General features: G+C 45.5%; 1 protein-coding gene across 1 annotated transcript in view; it reads left to right on the forward strand.

Moving 5' to 3' along the window:
* Nol10 (nucleolar protein 10) overlaps positions 1-16,108 on the forward strand; it is an 83,464-nt gene extending 67,356 nt beyond the window's left edge. The window contains exons 19-21 of the mRNA XM_005327357.5: positions 238-485; positions 9,657-9,759; positions 12,757-16,108. Of these exons, the coding sequence (XP_005327414.1) occupies positions 238-485; positions 9,657-9,759; positions 12,757-12,876 (471 nt within the window). The 3' untranslated portion in view covers positions 12,877-16,108. The remainder of the gene's footprint in view (positions 1-237; positions 486-9,656; positions 9,760-12,756) is intronic.
* The last annotated feature ends 583 nt before the right edge of the window (positions 16,109-16,691 follow it).

Here is a 16,691-nt window from a genome sequence, read left to right on the forward strand (position 1 = left end):
TTTAATATAAAATTTTTCATGTAAATTAGGAATACTTGAGGTATCGTTAATTCCATCCTAGGGGCTTGGCTTTCAGCCTAGGAGTGTAGCTATTTAATTAAAGGTACTTGTGCAGTGTGCGTGATGGGGTGGTGTCTCGTACTGTAAAGAACTAATGCTATTTAAAAAAAAAAAAAATGGTGGGACAGGTATTTGGTTGGGGAAAAGGAACTCTCTGCTTACCATTTTTAATTTCAGGAAGAGGAGGAAGAACCAGAAGGAAAACCCAGCGATGCAGAGAGTTCCGACAGTTCAGATGATGAGAAAGACTGGGTGGAAGAAGTCAGGAGGCAGCGCAGACTCCTGCGGCAGGAGGGAAAGGGGACATGGCAGCACCAGGTCCAGGAGGACCAGCAGACAGTCCTGCAGCCCCAGTTCTATGAGATCAAAGCAGGGGAAGAGTTCAGAAGCTTCAAGGACTCAGCCACAAAGCAGAAGCTGATGAAGTGAGTAGTGTCACATGAGTGCCACCTGAGTGGCAGCCAGCCTGTGACACCCTTGCCTCCCTCACTGCTGACAGGCGGCCCTGGAGACGGCACGTCTCCTGGGGTGGTGGGACTGCAGGTCCGGGGCAGGGGTGAAGAGCCGGGCAGCCTGTGAGGAGATGAAGCCGCGGAAGCTGAGCTGGTCCCTGGCTAATTTGTTCATTTCACTTTTTGAAATGTAGTTACCACAGTAAAGCACAGGGCGGGCCCTGTGCATGTGGATGTGCACACCTGGGAGAGCACTTCAAGCTAGAAAGGCACACCCTCCTGTTGTCCTTTTCTCCCATCAGCTTCTCTAGCCTACAGATATTTTTGTCTTGTTCCAAGTTTTACAGACCCAAGGTTTGAAACCTTTGAAAATAGTAAATTAGAGGTAACTAATTATTTGCCTCTTAACACAAAGTTATTTTTAAAAACCAGAACCACAGTTATTTTTATCCCATCTCAGCTTTTTTGGTTATTGAAAAGTTCACTTGGAAAATTTGCTAGAAATTTTAGGCCTTTTTCAGGAAAATAGATTTAAAAAAAAAAAACAAAAAAACCCAGTATTCTAAAATAGTCAAATAAATAGCAGTGGAGAGCAGAGGGTGGCTGCCCAGGGCTGGAGGAGGAGTGTTGGGGGCTTCTGTGTCAGGACACAGCATTGCAGTCTGGGATACTGGAGGTGTTCTGGAAGCAGATGGAGGTGATGGCCGCACAGCAGAGGACTAATGCTACCAAACTGTCCCTTTGAGATGGTTAAAACAGTATGTTATAAATGTTTGTCATCATGGAAAAAAATCTAATTTCAAAAAGAAGTGGTAATTGTTTGAACAATTTTCAGTTGTCAATGTCTCAGCAAGGAGTAGGCTAGGTCCTCAAGTCCGTTGGAAAATCTCTAGGCAGAGCTTTGATAGACAAAGTTTGGTTGTGCTTGATGGTCACAGGACATGTCTTGAAAGAAGAGCTGAGCCGTCCTTCGAGAGGAATGGGTAGGGCAGGTGGGTGGTAGGTGAGGCCAGTACCATCTCTGTGCCTTGTACTTCTCCAGAGTCAGGTTTGCATTCAGAAGACGGTGAGGAGGTGAAGATGGGGAGGACATGGTAGACGGGGCCGAGACATGCCTGTATCCTCTTCAGTTCCCCCAGCTTCTAGCACAATCGAGGACACCAGATGATAGGGTCCTTCCATTTAGATCCATAAGCTTCCCAGGATTCTGGTTCTGATTAACTGAAGACTTATTGGTGAGTGAAGAAGCTGGGAATATTCCTGACATCTTTCAAAGGTGTTTTGGGTTTTGTTTTGTTTTGTTTTTGTTTTTGTTTTTGTTTTTGTTCTTGCCTACCTGCCTCTGGTTTTTGAAGTAACTTTTTGGAGGTGTAATTTATATTTCATACACTTCACCTGCTTAACACATGCAGCTCATGGGTTTTTAGCGACTGTCACCACAATGGTAGAACACTGTCATCACCCCAGAAAGAAACCCCGTGCCTTCACTCTCCCCTCTCCCAGACCTAGGGAACCACTAACCTGCTTTCCTGTTTTCAGGGATCACCTATTCTGATATCTCCTAGAAGTGGAATTGTATAGATATGTAGCATTTTGTGTCTGGCTTCTTCCTCTTAGCATAGAGTTTGTATGTCCATCATGTCATAGTGTGTATTTTTATGATCAAGTAACATCCTAGTGTATGGATAAATCACATTTTATTTATCAATTGACGAGCATCTGGCTTTTGCCCACTTTTTGGTTGTGAACACATGGGTATACTTTTGCCTGGCCATATGTTCTTATTTATCCTGGGTTTATACCTAGAATGGAATTGCAGGTCGTGTAGCAATAGTTCAGCCTTCTGAGAGACTGCCAAGTGGTTGTGCAGAGAGCTGTGCCATTTTATGTTGTCGCCAGCAGTTGTGCAGCCTCACTGGGAATGCTGTTATTCTTAGGCGTTTTATGTAGAGTCTCCTCAGAAACAGGGGAGGTCTTCTGTTTCTGGTGGGTCTGTGGAGTGAGTTGTTAGGTTATATGATATTTTTGTTTCGCTTCATTTATTCCTTTGTTTCTAGCTCCTGTTTTAGTACTTAGAATAGACACTTGATAAATACTCATTGAAAGGGTGGCTCTTCTGTGTCCTGAGTACCCGTCAGCCAACTCGGGAACTCTCCCAGTCAAGATCTGCTGAAAAATAGCTCGTTTCCCTGATATCTCACAAAGCATAGCCATGGTACTGGTATTTGGGATGATATCTCACAGAGCATAGCCATGGTACTGGTATTTGGGATGATATCTCACAGAGCATAGCCATGGTACTGGTATTTGGGGTGATATCTCACAAAGCATAGCCTTGGTACTGGTATTTGGGGTGATATCTCACGGAGCATAGCCATGGTACTGGTATTTGGGATGATACCTCACGGAGCATAGCCATGGTACTGGTATTTGGGGTGATATCTCACGGAGTATAGCCATGGTACTGGTATTTGGGGTGATATCTCACGGAGCGTAGCCATGGTACTGGTATTTGGGATGGGGCTATGACTATTGACACGACATTCTTCCTTCTGCCTATGGGTTGGAGCACAATACTAATGTAAAACTAAACAAGATAGAAGTGTCGTATTAAGAATAAACAATAGCTAAGTGAACCTTCTGCAATTAAGCACTCTTACTTAGTTCAGCACTCTTCTTGAGAAGAAGAGCTGCTTAAGAAATGATACTTCTGTGAGCCAAGAAGAAAAATCCTGTTGTTTGAAGTAACAACCCTCTGGTATGAATAGCCTGCCATTTACTAGCCTTTGGCACAAACTGCTTATTGAAGTCTAGTCATGACTGGATTATTGTGGCAGATCCTGAATTTGCAGTATCTTAATATTATTTAATGAAGCATTGAGCTATTATCCTTCAGAGAACTGAAGTTATGTGTGTTCTGCGAGTTACCACAGGCGACAACGAAAGGCGGCATGGAGTTGAGTTCATTGTGTGTAAGGGTTCACTCAGACCTGCCCAGCTTGGAAATTATTTCTGTGAAGGAAAAGCAAGTAGCACATGGTGGCTCAAGTGAGTCGTCCTCTCTGCTCAGCATCCTCATGTGCCTTCAAATAAACCTGTGAGTCTGCCGGCACTTGTTTTTGTGCCTTGCAGTTAGGTAACTATCTGTGGACTGTTCATCCACTTCTCAGCCTCCCCACCACCCTGTGTGTGTGAAGCATTCCTCGAGAGCCTGCGTGAGCCCAGTGCCATCCTAGACCCAGGGACTCATGCCTTAGCAGGTATACTCAGAACTGTGAGAAGCCCTGGGGGGAGGGCAGAGGGAAAGGAGGACTTAGTTTGGAGAAATTAAGGAAGTCTTTGTGAGAGGTCACTTTGGAATGGTCTTTTGAGAGGCTCAGGCCTGAGCACTCAGCACGGGGTAGGAGGTGGGAGGGAGGAACTTTCCTGAGAAGAGCAGGAGCATGGGCAGCAGTGGCTTGGCCCGTCCTGGAAAGCCATGAGACTGTTCCAGAGTAACATGGTTGCATCTGTCCCAAGCCCTCTGCCAATCATGTAGAGACTTTTATAATAAACACAGTATGTGTTTGTTGTAAAAACAGAGGTGCAAAAGGTCCCTATTTCCAAGAAACCTGTAGCAAAATATCTCAGTTTTAAAAAAACAGAGGGAGAGAAACTAGACACACCGAGATCAGCTCACAGATGTCACAGTAGTCAAAGACAGAAGAGAGGGGGCCTGAACTGTGGGGAAGGGGTGTGGAACACATTGATCACAGAACCATGGGAGAACGAGAGGTAGAGAAAGACAAAAGGCCTGAAGCTCAGTGGTGAGCTGGGGGGAAGCCGAGGCAGAAATACAGTCTGGAGTCCAGTAAGCCATTTACTTCTCTTGAGAACAGTATAGGTGCGTGCAGAGTAGTGAATTGAATCTTGGAGCTGTCCCACGGCTACTGGTTGTTTAAAGCTGACTTCAGACTCAGAGGCCAGGCCAAGGAGTAGATGGGCAGTGAATCCTAAGGAGCTGTCCGGGGGCCGCGGGACATGGAGTGTGGTCTCCCAGGAGAGAGCCGTGCAAGCACCTGTGCAGAGGGGTGGAGAGCGAGGAGGATCAGCTCCTTGCGACCATTTCTCAGGCAGACCACAAGTCTGACGACAGGTGGGAGATTTAAAGAACATTGTGGACAATTAGTGTACATGATGCTTCCCAGAAGCCTAGAAGTGAAAAAGGAATCAATCCAATGACTTGAGGGAGGTGATTTGCCAGTGGACTGAGAGGATCACCATAGTAAAGGGGCAAGTGGAGAAAGGAATGGAATCCACTGATGGGTGGGGTTTGGTGAGGAGTCAGGTAGAAATTGGACCAGCAGCCCTAACCAGGGAGACGGCCACCAAGAGAGGTATAGCTCTTCAGAGCCACAGGGGAGAGAAGTCAGCACGTGTGGAAATAATCATGACAAGGAGCGAGGATTGGCAAGTCCATGCTTGCTGGCCTGAGTTAGGGTCTGGGCACTTGGCCCTTTTTGGTGCCCTGTGCACTCCCAGCAGCGTGCCACATCCCCTCCTCCTAGCAGTGGGCATTAGCAGGCCAAGGAGTAGATGGGCATTAGCAGTCCTGGAGCAGCCTTGCAGGACCTGCAGGTAGCATCGAGATGATGCCCGTGTTGGTGAACCAAGGACGCGTCCTTAGAATGCCCAGCATTGCAGTTAGTGAGCCTGTCTCCTCTTCCTGGGTAGTAAATACTAGCTGCTGGGTGGCCCCTTCAGTTCTCTTATGAAAGCAGTCTTTGAAGTGTCTACCCTGTGGTAGGTCCTAGAAATTCAAAGATTTTAAAGACAGTTCCTGCCTTTGAGGACCTGTCTTCACTGGGGAGCTCAGCAGCTCCTGGTGGCACATTTTATTCCTCAGCTCATTTTCCACACTGATAGTGGATAAAGCTGAAGTTATGTATAAAGCATTTTAAACATCTTATTTTGAAAATAATTTAATTCAAAACTTTAAATGTTTAAAAAAAGAGAATCTTCTGTCAAGTTAGTGTGGACAGTGATCTGTCAGCAGTCAGCCTGTGTGCTGAATGGTGAGCTCTCCCGAGTCCTTGCCATGTGTGGCCATTCTCCCAGCCTATCAGCTGCATGCACTGCCACGAAGATCCCCACCCACCTATGTGTAGTTGTGGCTTTTCTTTCTTATGACAAATGCATCAGGTTATCATATTGTTTAACGTGCCCTTTTCATTTAAAGTACGACTTAGGGCTGGGGACTAGCTCAGTTGGTAGAATGCTTGCCTCACACGCATTAAGACCCTGGGTTCAATCCCAGGGTCCACACACAGAAAATCCCAGAACCACGCACAGAAAAAAAGATTTGGACGTCTTTTTCGATGGCATGCTTTTTCGATGAGATCTGCTGCGTCTGCACAGACTCCATTGGGGGTGTGCCCCCACTGAGGTAATTTTCCCCTAGCTGCAGTGGTCAGGCTGCTTCTCGTTTTTCTCTTACCTTTTTCACAGTTGTGAATTCACAGCGTATTTCTTTGCAGTCTATTCCAGTGATGGACTTAGCTGGATCAAAAGGGGGGTGTAATGCCGCCAGTTACCCTCCAACGGGGCTCGTGCCCTGTGCACTCCCAGCAGGGTGCAGCATCCCCTCCTCCCAGCAGTGGGCATTAGCAGCCCTGGCAAATTTTAGTTATGCTCAGAGGTGAGGGTTAGATTCCATGGTCGCTTGAGTTTACATATCTTCAGTAGAGCCTTTGAAGTACCTGTGCAGACTGAAGGCATTGAAATAGTTTTGGGGGCTGAGGTTGTGGCTCAGTGGTAGAGCGCTCTAGCATGGGGGAGGCACTGGGTTCCATTCTTAGTGCCACATAAAAATAAATAAATAAAGGTATTGTGTCCAACTAGAACTTTAAAAAATATATATTTAATAAAAAATTTTTATGGGCTGGGGATGTGGCTCAAGCAGTAGTGCGCTCACCTGGCATGCGTGCGGCCCGGGTTCGATCCTCAGCACCACGTACCAACAAAGATGTTGTGTCCGCCGAGAACTAAAAAATAAATATTAAAAAAATTCTCTCTCTCTAAAAAAAAAAAAATTTTTTAAAAAAAGAAAAGAGTTTTGAACAGCCTTTATAGCATAGGGAAAGATTTTTCTACTTACGGTTAAATTTTTAAAACGTGTGTTTCGTTTCTCCACTTAAGTCTCCTGAATTCTGAAGAATGTACTTTTATGTTGTCTCCTGCTCCTCTGCTTCCTCTTCCCTGCAAAGTGATTAAAAACTTCATTGAGGAGCATAATTTTTAATTAAATATTTCTAATTAAAGACATTATAGAGTGTGTATTTTAAAACCTCAAAGAAGTAAGTCCCTCAGCTTTCCTGGGGCATCTAGTATCTGGTTTGACTTTTTTCCCCTTGTAGTTGATGCCCATTTTTCCTTATTATTTTAAGACAGCCCTACGCCCGGGAAGCCCTCTCCTTTGGGTACTAAGTAATCTTACTTCACCTGCAGCCTTTTAAACCCAGATCTGTTTTCTTAGTGTGTCACCATCAATCTGAAGGGGTTTTGTTGTCATCTACCTTGTGCCAATTACATTTTTCCCTAACATACTTTACCATCAAGTAGAGAGTGCCCACGTGCCTGCTGACCTGCAGCCTGAGCTGGAGGAGACAGGAGGAGGGCCGGAGGCATGCAGTCCTCCTCACTGTGCTCCCCTGGGGGTTCTGAAGAGGTGTCTGTCTCTCTCTTAAGTCGGCTGTACCAGAGCCACTCAAGCAGAAAGCTCTGAGCCACTGGGTAGAAGCCACATTCAGCAAACCGACTTTGAAAGGGAGGAAGTAGAACTTTCCTATGTAGAAATCTCCACACAGTCCCCGTCTGTGTCTGATCTCCTGCCATGGCTCATTCTATCACTCGCTTGTCTCTCCAGGCAGCCTAGACAGAACAAGTTTTTACAAGTGCACGTCGCAAGCACATTGAGCAAAAATGAGAATTTATATGCTCTATCATGGAGGAAATAAGGTCATTCTTAAAAGAGTAGTAATTTCCCACAATTTACTTGAAAAGTCTTTTTCTTCCCAAATTAGTGTTCTCTGTGTCCCACTTTGTCTCAGTGGCTCCAAAGCTGTTCAGGATCCCTGTTAGCTTTGAAGCTCAGAGTTTATAGCTATTAAAGGAAAGAACAAAAATGAGATGAGCGGGCTGAGGAATTTGCTGAGGCTGACAGTGCACCCGCGTGCTGCGGGCAGCCCAGCACGTCACTTTTGAATTCTTGTTTAAAAAAAAAAAAAGGCTGCATTAAATCTTAATTTTGTTCTGTTAGTCATGTGGAAACTTGTCATTTAGAACACTTAGTGGACAAGTTTCCTGAACAGAACTTTATAAATCAAGTATGGTCTGACAGTACTGGGAAGGAGAGGTCCTGCCATTGGAACCTGGTTTTAGAATCTGGATCCTTGCATGGCCTGGGGCGAGTCATTTCACATTTTACCTCCCTTTTTCCATCTATAAAGGATAAATACTTCTGTCTCAGGGATGTTGAAAGGATTAATTAGTTTGTCTGTAAAGAACTTTGAAGATGAAAAGTGCTTTAAAAGTGCTTCTTAATAATATTATTGCTTAGAAAAGAGTGCCCCTTTTATGCTAACCACTTTATGTCTCAAATTACATAAAGAAGGTATGTGTTTAGTACATTACTCGTAGTTATAAACTAGAAATAAATTTCTCATGGTGTGAACATCAAACATCAGGTTCAGAATTTCAAAGGAGCATTGCTTTGTCCCATGGATCCTCTAGGAGCTGTGTTCTACTCAGTTACTAGTTAGGAAAGTCATATTTCAGGGAAAAGACAACCATTTCATACAAATCAGCCCTTTTTTAATTCCATCAAGTTTTTTAGTGTTTATTCCCGACACTGAAAGGCTCATTCAGCTTGGATTGGCACAAGGGGGGAGTAGGGACGAAGGGGAAGTGTTTGTCTGAAGAGGATATAGAAAAGAAAATTACATTCTTCCCCTTTTTCTTTCCTGTCCTCTCCCAGTCTCATCACAGGGATGGGCATGTGTCACTTTAGCTAGTCTAGAAGAATCAGCTGTCTAATTGTTAGGCTTCATTCAGGTTTCCTCTCCTCTCAAGGAAGTTAACAAAAAGGCCAAAGTTCTGATTCATAATTAAGCATTATTATAGCAGCATGCAGTGGCATATGGTATAACTGGTTTGACATTCAAATTTAACATCTTTATTAGAAAGTGCAGTCCTCCTCGGTTACTCTAGTGATCATGAACTGAAGGGCACAATAGACAGTTACAGGCATGGGTTGTCTGAAGTGGCCCAGAAGAGTCTGGAAAACATGACCAAGAAATGAAGTGTTATTAACTCTAGGATAAAGTATGTCGGGAAGAATAATTCAAGTTAAAAGATACTAGAGAGCCAGCAGCGAACACAGCAGGATCAGGTAGCGTCTGTCCGGAGTGTGGTTGCTCCATTTTCTCTGTGTAGTCGGTGTGCCGTGTCTGAGCTGCTCTCCATATGAGACAATGACTTGTCAGGGCTGAGTGAAGGGGAAGTCAGAAGGACCATAGCTCTTCACGGCCACTTGACCTGGAGGCCTAAGATTGCATTCATTCCGTTGTAGAAAGCTGGCAAGTTGTCAGAATATTCAAATACCTCCATTGTGCATGGCCTAAGTAAAAATGCTTGGAATCAGCACACCACCAACCATTACAGTAAGTTACAGGCTTCAGAAATAGATTGCTCCTTGCATTTATTTGGCCTCACAAATATGTTTTAGTAAGATAAGTAGCAATCATTGAAATCTTTGGTACTGCCACTTACAATTTTTTGGAGTCTGGGCTGGAGAAGCAGGAGGGGCCAGAAGGGAGTGGTCCTCCTCACTATGCTCCCCCGGGGGTTTCTGCAGAGGTGTCTGTCTCCCTCTTAAGTCAGCTCTCACCAGAGCCAATCAAGCAGAGAGCGCTAAAGCGCTAAACCGCTGGGTAGCAGCCACGTTCAGCAAGCTGACTTTCAAAGGGAGGGAAGTAAAAGTTCCTAGGGTGTATTTTTTGTTAGTCTCCTTAAAAGTCTTTTCCTCATGAGCTCGATCTTAATTAACACTTGATTCAAATGGAACATAATGCTAATTAATACATCATTCTTTTAAACTTTCTACAGCAAAACCCTTGAAGATCGTTTGAAACTTGAAGCCAAAAATGGGACATTGAATGTATCAGACACCACTGTTGGCAGCAAACAGTTGACATTCACATTAAAGAGGGTGAGTTTTGAGTTTTGTGATCATTTTTGTTTGTTTGTTTGTTTTTAATTTACAAAGGAGCAGCCTCCAATAGTGTCCTGTGTGCTCTGTCCTCAGGCCTACCTTCCCAGGCTTTCCCAAGAAGGAAGCTATATTTTGCCTTTTCTAGAATTTTCCCTACAGCCAGAGGGCCTGCTGGTTGACAGCCAGGAGAAGCAGTGCTGGGAAATTACCAGTGGCCTGAGGCAGGCAGGCCTTAGTGACCCAGAGTGGCTGTGCTGGTGCCAAGCCAGCCATCTTGTGTTCCCGGTAACTGTGGGGCTGAGGTGTGTCCTTATAAAGCAGAAGTCCTAACCGCCTAAGGGTATGAACCACCTGACACTCTGGTGAACTTCAGAGAAGACCAGGAAGCAGCTAGTTCTGACCCATTTGCTCACTAGGGCACCCTGGCTTCCCAAGGCGAGTTCTTGCCACTGGTGATCCTGTTCTGGGTTGTTTCTAGATGGAGGTCTTTAACCGGCTATAGGAAGGCCTGTTACGAACTGTAGGAGGAATAAGCTTCTCGGATACTTTTCTGTTATCTGATGGGTGAAATGACATGGTTTTATTTCTCTGAAAAATTTTCTCATTCATACTCTGTCCTAAATATAGGCACCAAGTAGAGAAGAATGAGTTTCTACCTCTCATTAAAATACAATTTATATACCAAAGACACTCTTTTAAAGATCACTAATTTTTAATAGACTCATTACATTGTGTAACCATCACACTGATTCTAGACAATGTTCATGACCTGAACAAGAAACCAGGTACTCTTTAGCAGCAGCCCTATACTCCCATCCCACCAACCCCTGGTTGTGACTGCTGATCTACTTCTTATCTCTGTAGATTTTCCTGTTCTGGACACTTCACATAAATAAAATCATACAGTGTTTTCTTTCCTTTTTTTTTTTTTTTTTGTACCGGGGATTGAACTCAGGGGCACTTGACCACTGAGCCACATCCCAGCCTTATTTTATATTTTATTTAGAGACAGTTGCTTAGCGCCTCACTTTTGCTGAAGCTGGCTTTGAACTCACTATCCTTCTGTCTCAGCTGCCCGAGACACTGGGGTTACAGGCACGCACCACTGCGCTCGGCTGTACAGTGTTTTCTTTTGCAGTTGGCTTCTTAGCACAGTGTTTTAAAGGTCTATTAGTGGTGTGTCATGAGTCAGAACTTCTATCCTTTTTGTGGCTGAGTAATACTCCATTGTATGTTTATACCACATTTTGGTTTTCTGTTCATCCATTGACACACACTTGGGATATTTTCCCTTTTTATCTATCACAAATGATGCTACTATGAAAATTCTGTGTAAGTTTTTAGATGAACATTTTTCATTCTCTCGGATACATATCTAAGAGTAAAATGGCTGGTTCATGTGGTTAACTATTTAACTTTTTGAGAAACAGTCAGACTTTTTCCCAAATCCTCACCAGTACTTGTTATTTTCTTATCTATTCTAATAGCCATTCCACAGGGCAAGTGGCATCCCGCTATGGTTTTGTTTTGCAGTTCCCTAATGACTCAGAATTTTGAGTGTCTTGTCTCATGTTCAGCAGCCATTTGTACGTCTCCCTGTCCTTCATCCATTCATCTATGGAGCTCTTCCTGCCTGCAGCCAGAAGGCTGGCCAAGTGATAAAAGCTTTTTCTTCTCAGTCAAGAACCTCTTCAGTTTACTCGTATTTTTATCCCTGAAGCCAGAACTGCATTCAGAGTAACCCTTGGTGCCTGTTCCGAGTTTCATGTAAACTCTCTCGGTGCCATTGAACATTCCTAATTCCCTTTTCGGTTCAGCTAAGTCGAGTGGGAGAAGTCGAGTGGGAGTGTGCAGGAGAAGCACTGCAGCCCTGCTTGGCTGTGCTGAGGGAGGGACAGCTGCTTTCAGGAGGGAGGAGACTAAGTGTCTCCTCCTGTTTTTAAATTGGAAGGTACTGGGGTGATTGTCACTTTTAAAATAAGATGGCTCTTAAATCCTAAGAATTTCTTAAAATGACCTCCGAGTTGAATTGGGATCGTTTTGTATTGCACAGCAGGAAGGTGGTCAGGATAGAAGAAGAGAGAGCAGCTAGGTAGGTGTGCAGGTTTCCCGTGACTGTGGGACGGCCTTTTCCCCTGCACCCTCAATGCGGCAGAGCCTCCTTAGGCAGAGACACACACTTTCACCAGCTGCCTGGGTTAGCTGGGCTCCCATGCAGGGTCTGTGTCATCTGAGCCGTCAAATGTGAGGCAACTCTGGGACTGAGCCCAGGGCCTCGTGCATGCAAGCTACATCCTCTGTTCCTGAACTGCATCCCCAGCCCTAAATGTGAGGCTGTGGGGCTGGGCTGGGGCTCAGTGGTGGAACGTTCAGCTAGCCCATGTGCGGCCCTGGGTTCGATCCTCAGCACAATCAATCCATCAATCAATCAATCAATAAATAAATAAATGTATTGTATCCAACTCAACTAAAAAATAAATATTTAAAAAGAAAAGATGTGGGGCTATGTATGAGCTCATTGCTCTGACTTCTAGCAGAAGGCTTCTGGGAGAGGAGATCTGTGAGAAGCAGCGTACCTTCTTCTAATAGCTCTTGGGGCCTTTTTAAAGCACACCAAGAATGTTCATGTAGGTTCATCAGATTAGTGTGATGGGGCACTTCTCTTCTTGCCTGGCATTTAGAATTTCTGCTTTTCAAAGATGGTTGGCTGCAGTGTGCAAGGCCCTGGGTTCATTCCCCAGCACATGCCCCCCAGGCCCCACCCCCAGCAAAAAAAAAAAACATAGTGAGAAGTTGGACTTTGTCCTGCCACTCCTGTCTGCAAAGTCAGCTCCAGCACTTGTTGGAACCAGGTCCAGCAGCCACACCAAGTGGCTGGGCAGCCTTAGCTGGGAGGCAGGCCCTTGCCCTGGGGTTCTGCTATTGCATTCTGAGGTCACAGAAGAGGCACTGGCCTTTTTTTTTTTCTCCACTCATCTTATTTTCTCCATTTAGTCAGAACAGCAGAAGAAGCAGCAGGAGGCTGAGAAGCTGCATCGATTAGAGAGGAAGAAACTCCGTCGTTCTGCCGGTCACTTGCGGTCCAAACCCAGAAGAGGTCGGTCGCGGCATTGAGCGTGGAAATGGCCTGCATGTGATTCGGAGGGTCTTCCTAACTGATCCTCTTGAGGACATGAAGTCAGATGAGGGAGTGCAAGTGCTCAAGCCTCACATCAGGGCTGGTGTGTACTGGTCAAAGTTTGATGCCAGGTCTGCCATTCCGCCACTCAGTAGCCCCCAGGGTGCTTTTTCTAAGTTGTCACTCCTTATAATATTGTTCTTTTCACGCTTAATCAAGTAAACCAGGTGGTTATTTTTAATGTTTTTAAAGGTGTGTCATGAAATGAACAGTTTTCCTGTGCAGTAAAAAAGATTTATCATGTTCTAGGGGTTTTTTCCTCATCCTGTCTACTGCCATTCTCCAGTTAGCCACCTAGAAAGACTGTTCCCATGTTACCTGGTGCCTGTGTATTGACCTTGTTTGAGTTGATAAGTTGGTATTGACAGGTCATTTTCTGGCTTATATATTAGTTTGGGATATTTTAAAACTATTTTTATAGCAACAGCATAAATTAATTTTAATAATAATAAAAAAGAAATGGAAGCTACTGGTTATTCTTTTAACTTGATACAAGATTGAGTAGGTTCCCCGCCTCACCCCGAGCCCCCATACAATTAAAGATAAGCTTGCTGGAGGAAACATGTCAAAAAATAAGCATATCTGAAATCCCAGCAGCTCAGGAGGCTGAGGCAAGAGGATTGCAAGTTTGAAGCCAGCCTGGGAGACTTAGTAAGACCCTGTCTCAAAATAAAAAAGAAAAAGGAGACTATGGCATAGCTCAACAGTAGAGTGCTTACCCAGCGTGCTTGAGGCCCTGGGTTTCATCCCCAGCAACCCAAAAACAAAAAAGTAAATAAAAAGGGCTAAGGACGTCTCTTGGTAGTAGAGAATCCCTGGGGTCAATCCTCAAAACCAGAATAAAATAAATAAAATATTTTCATTCAGATAGCTTCTTTTAGAAAAAGACCCATTCCTTAAATTAATTTGAAACTAACTTTGGTTCTGTAGTTCTTCACATGTTGTGGTCTTAAAAGATGTTTTTATGGAGGTTTTGTTTTTGTTCTTATGTACAAGCAAAATTGTGTGAGTCTTTGGACTATCGTGGATAGAGTTCTCCTTGAAATGGCGTGGGCCACGAGGGCAGGGTTCGTGCCTGTCCCCATGCTCTGGGACGCATGGCTTCAGGAGCCCCTCGGGCAGGCTGTAGGACTCAGTCGGCCCTCTCCCCGTCTTTCCTCCCCGTCATCTCTGCTGCTGCATGCAGGCTCCCCAGGCAGAGGACATGTGGGTCATATGTCCACTTCTATGGCCTGTGAAGTGCTGTCAGGCACAGTGGGGATGTGGACAGGCGCAGTCACCAGACCACCCGCCCAAGCTGCAGTTCTGGAGTCCTCTGGCTATTTCAGTCCCTGCGGCCACTGCTTTCCTGTCCTTCATCTTCCCCTGAAGCTCCTATCCACGCTCCACCCGAGGTCAGGACCTCGGCCTCCAGTTCTCCTCAGTTTCCCACACGGCTTCCTCCAGGGGTGGGAGCTTAGAAGACCTTGGAGAGGGAGTCGCAGGGTGGGACGGTGCTGCAGGTTCAGTTCCCGAGCCCAGGCTCCTCCCAGGCCCTCTTCCCTCCTTCCTTGGGGACCTCCTTGTTCTCTAGTGACAGGTCCAGGAGCTGTGCTGCACTTAGCAGAGGGCATGCGTCCACTCCATTCAAGAGGCTCCTGTGAATCAGAGACAGACCTGCAGCAGAGTTCAGGGACTGATTCTGGACCTGGAGGCTGGTGGCATGGGCAAGGCTGGGATTTGGCCCCACTGACCAGGGTTGAACCAGCTTTGTCAAGGATGCTCTTTCAGGCACCTCTGCACCTGTGAAGGCCCCTGACCCCAGAGGAGATGAGGCTAGAGGCCTTCCGGCCGCAGAGGGAGCACCCTGTACAGCCCACGGTACTCCAGCCCCAGAAGCTCCTCCCACACCCTCCACCTACCTCAGGCCACACATGCACCTCTAAGCCCAACTGTCTTTTTTTTTTTTTTTTAATATTTTTTAGTTGTAATTGGACTCAGTATTTTATTTATTTGTTTTTATATGGTGCTGAGGATCGAACCCAGGGCTTCGCACGTGCTGGGCAAGCGCTCTGCCCCTGAGCCACAACCCAGCCCCCAACGGTCTTTAAAACCTGGGTTTTCAAGAGCAGAAGTTCCTCTCTGCTTTGGTTCTGGGGAATCCCTGGAGGGCAGCTGGAGGGACTGAGCCGAGTCTGTGGTGGACAATCGAGAACTTGCTGACCAGCAGTCCCATAAATACGCCTTCCAGGCCCCATTGCTCCCGCTTATTGCCCTGATTTTTCTACCTATTGATCCCTTAAAACAGACCTCCTCCTCAGGATGATCCCTGCAGTGGCTGGCAATCCACAGGCCTTTGACATTTCCTGTTCTAAAATTGTTAGGCACATTTTGTACCCTGCTCCATCATTTTTCTATGCCTGTGATACATTAGTTGCCAGCCTCAGAAAATGGCCTTGTTTCTCCTGGGTCTGTGTCAGCAAGGTGTCCCCAGGGGTGTTCATGAAGTAGCAGGAGAAGCTCGGCCGTAAACCTGGGTCACAGGGGCTGGTTCCTGTGTTAGCACCACGCTGGGGTTCTAAGTGGCACTCTTGTTTCTGCCTCAGAGCCATGGCTGACTCTGATGCCACACACCTGGAACCTGAGTCTCTTTATTTACCCCAGTTGTTGACTTTGGGAGAGGGGAAGGTGGTGGAAAGGGCGTGGCGGGACATGAGGACCCAGGTTAGTTCTGATCTCCCTGCAGTTGGCGGTCTCAGACCCTCGAGGTCTGCTCTGGACTCGCAGGCCTTTCTCTACAACGTGCACCTTGTACTTAAATTAGAAAGTGTCATTGAAAATGAATTATTTTTATCAAAGTGACATGTACCCATCATAAATTCATCCCCCTCCCCAGAGGTAACTTGTAACATGGTAATAAGATGCATTCTGTAGACAACAGGACACACATCTGTTTTGATAATGTATATGGTGTCACCTTACGAGTGCTGTTCTGCAGCTTGATTTTGTAAGTTGGAACCTATATTGGGAAACCTGCCTCAGTCTTCTCTATGAGCTTCAGGGTGTTTCACTATATGACTGAACTGTAATTTAACTCTGCCTGCTTATGATTCACCCTAAAAAATGTAAAGAAAAGACCTTTTAAAAATCCCTTGTATAATGAATAAAACTTATTTTTTTTTAAATGAACATAGTAACTTTAGAAAATATCAGTATGTGGTAAAACAATGAATATGACATTTCAGTTTTCATTTTCTTTCCCCTTTGTACATGAGATTTTAGAGAGAATTTCCGTTATTTGGCTTCTTTTTCATCCATCATTTGTTATAAGAGCAGAAACAGAATTTTGTAACCTACTTGAGCTAATCTTAATAACATCTAAGTAGCATTTATGGGGCGTTTTGTTTTGCCTGCAGTGAATTTATTATGAGGTTCCTAAGACAGTTGTCTGGGTTTCCCCATCTCTTGTGAATGGCCCACAGCATTTATTCTCGAGGCCCAGAGAAGAATGGGCCGTGGGGGGTGCAGTATAGGAAGGCCCAGTGGAGCGGAGGCGGCCTGGCTGGAGGAGCCGGTGCAGGCCCTGTGGGGAGTGAAGGTGGCCTTCCAGGATTTGCTGTGGCATGAATGTGGAGGATGCAGGAAGGAAGAAGAGTCAGGCGTGACTGCATGGCCTTAACAGGGACAGGGAGCTGCCCTCGACGACCTGGGAAGCCCTGGCAGAAGCAGGCTGCGGGGGTTGGGGGTAAGGAGGGATTCTCAGTAGAGATTG

This window comes from Ictidomys tridecemlineatus, chromosome 12 (genome assembly GCF_052094955.1).
Source record: "Ictidomys tridecemlineatus isolate mIctTri1 chromosome 12, mIctTri1.hap1, whole genome shotgun sequence".
Classification (NCBI taxonomy): Eukaryota; Metazoa; Chordata; class Mammalia; order Rodentia; family Sciuridae; genus Ictidomys; species Ictidomys tridecemlineatus.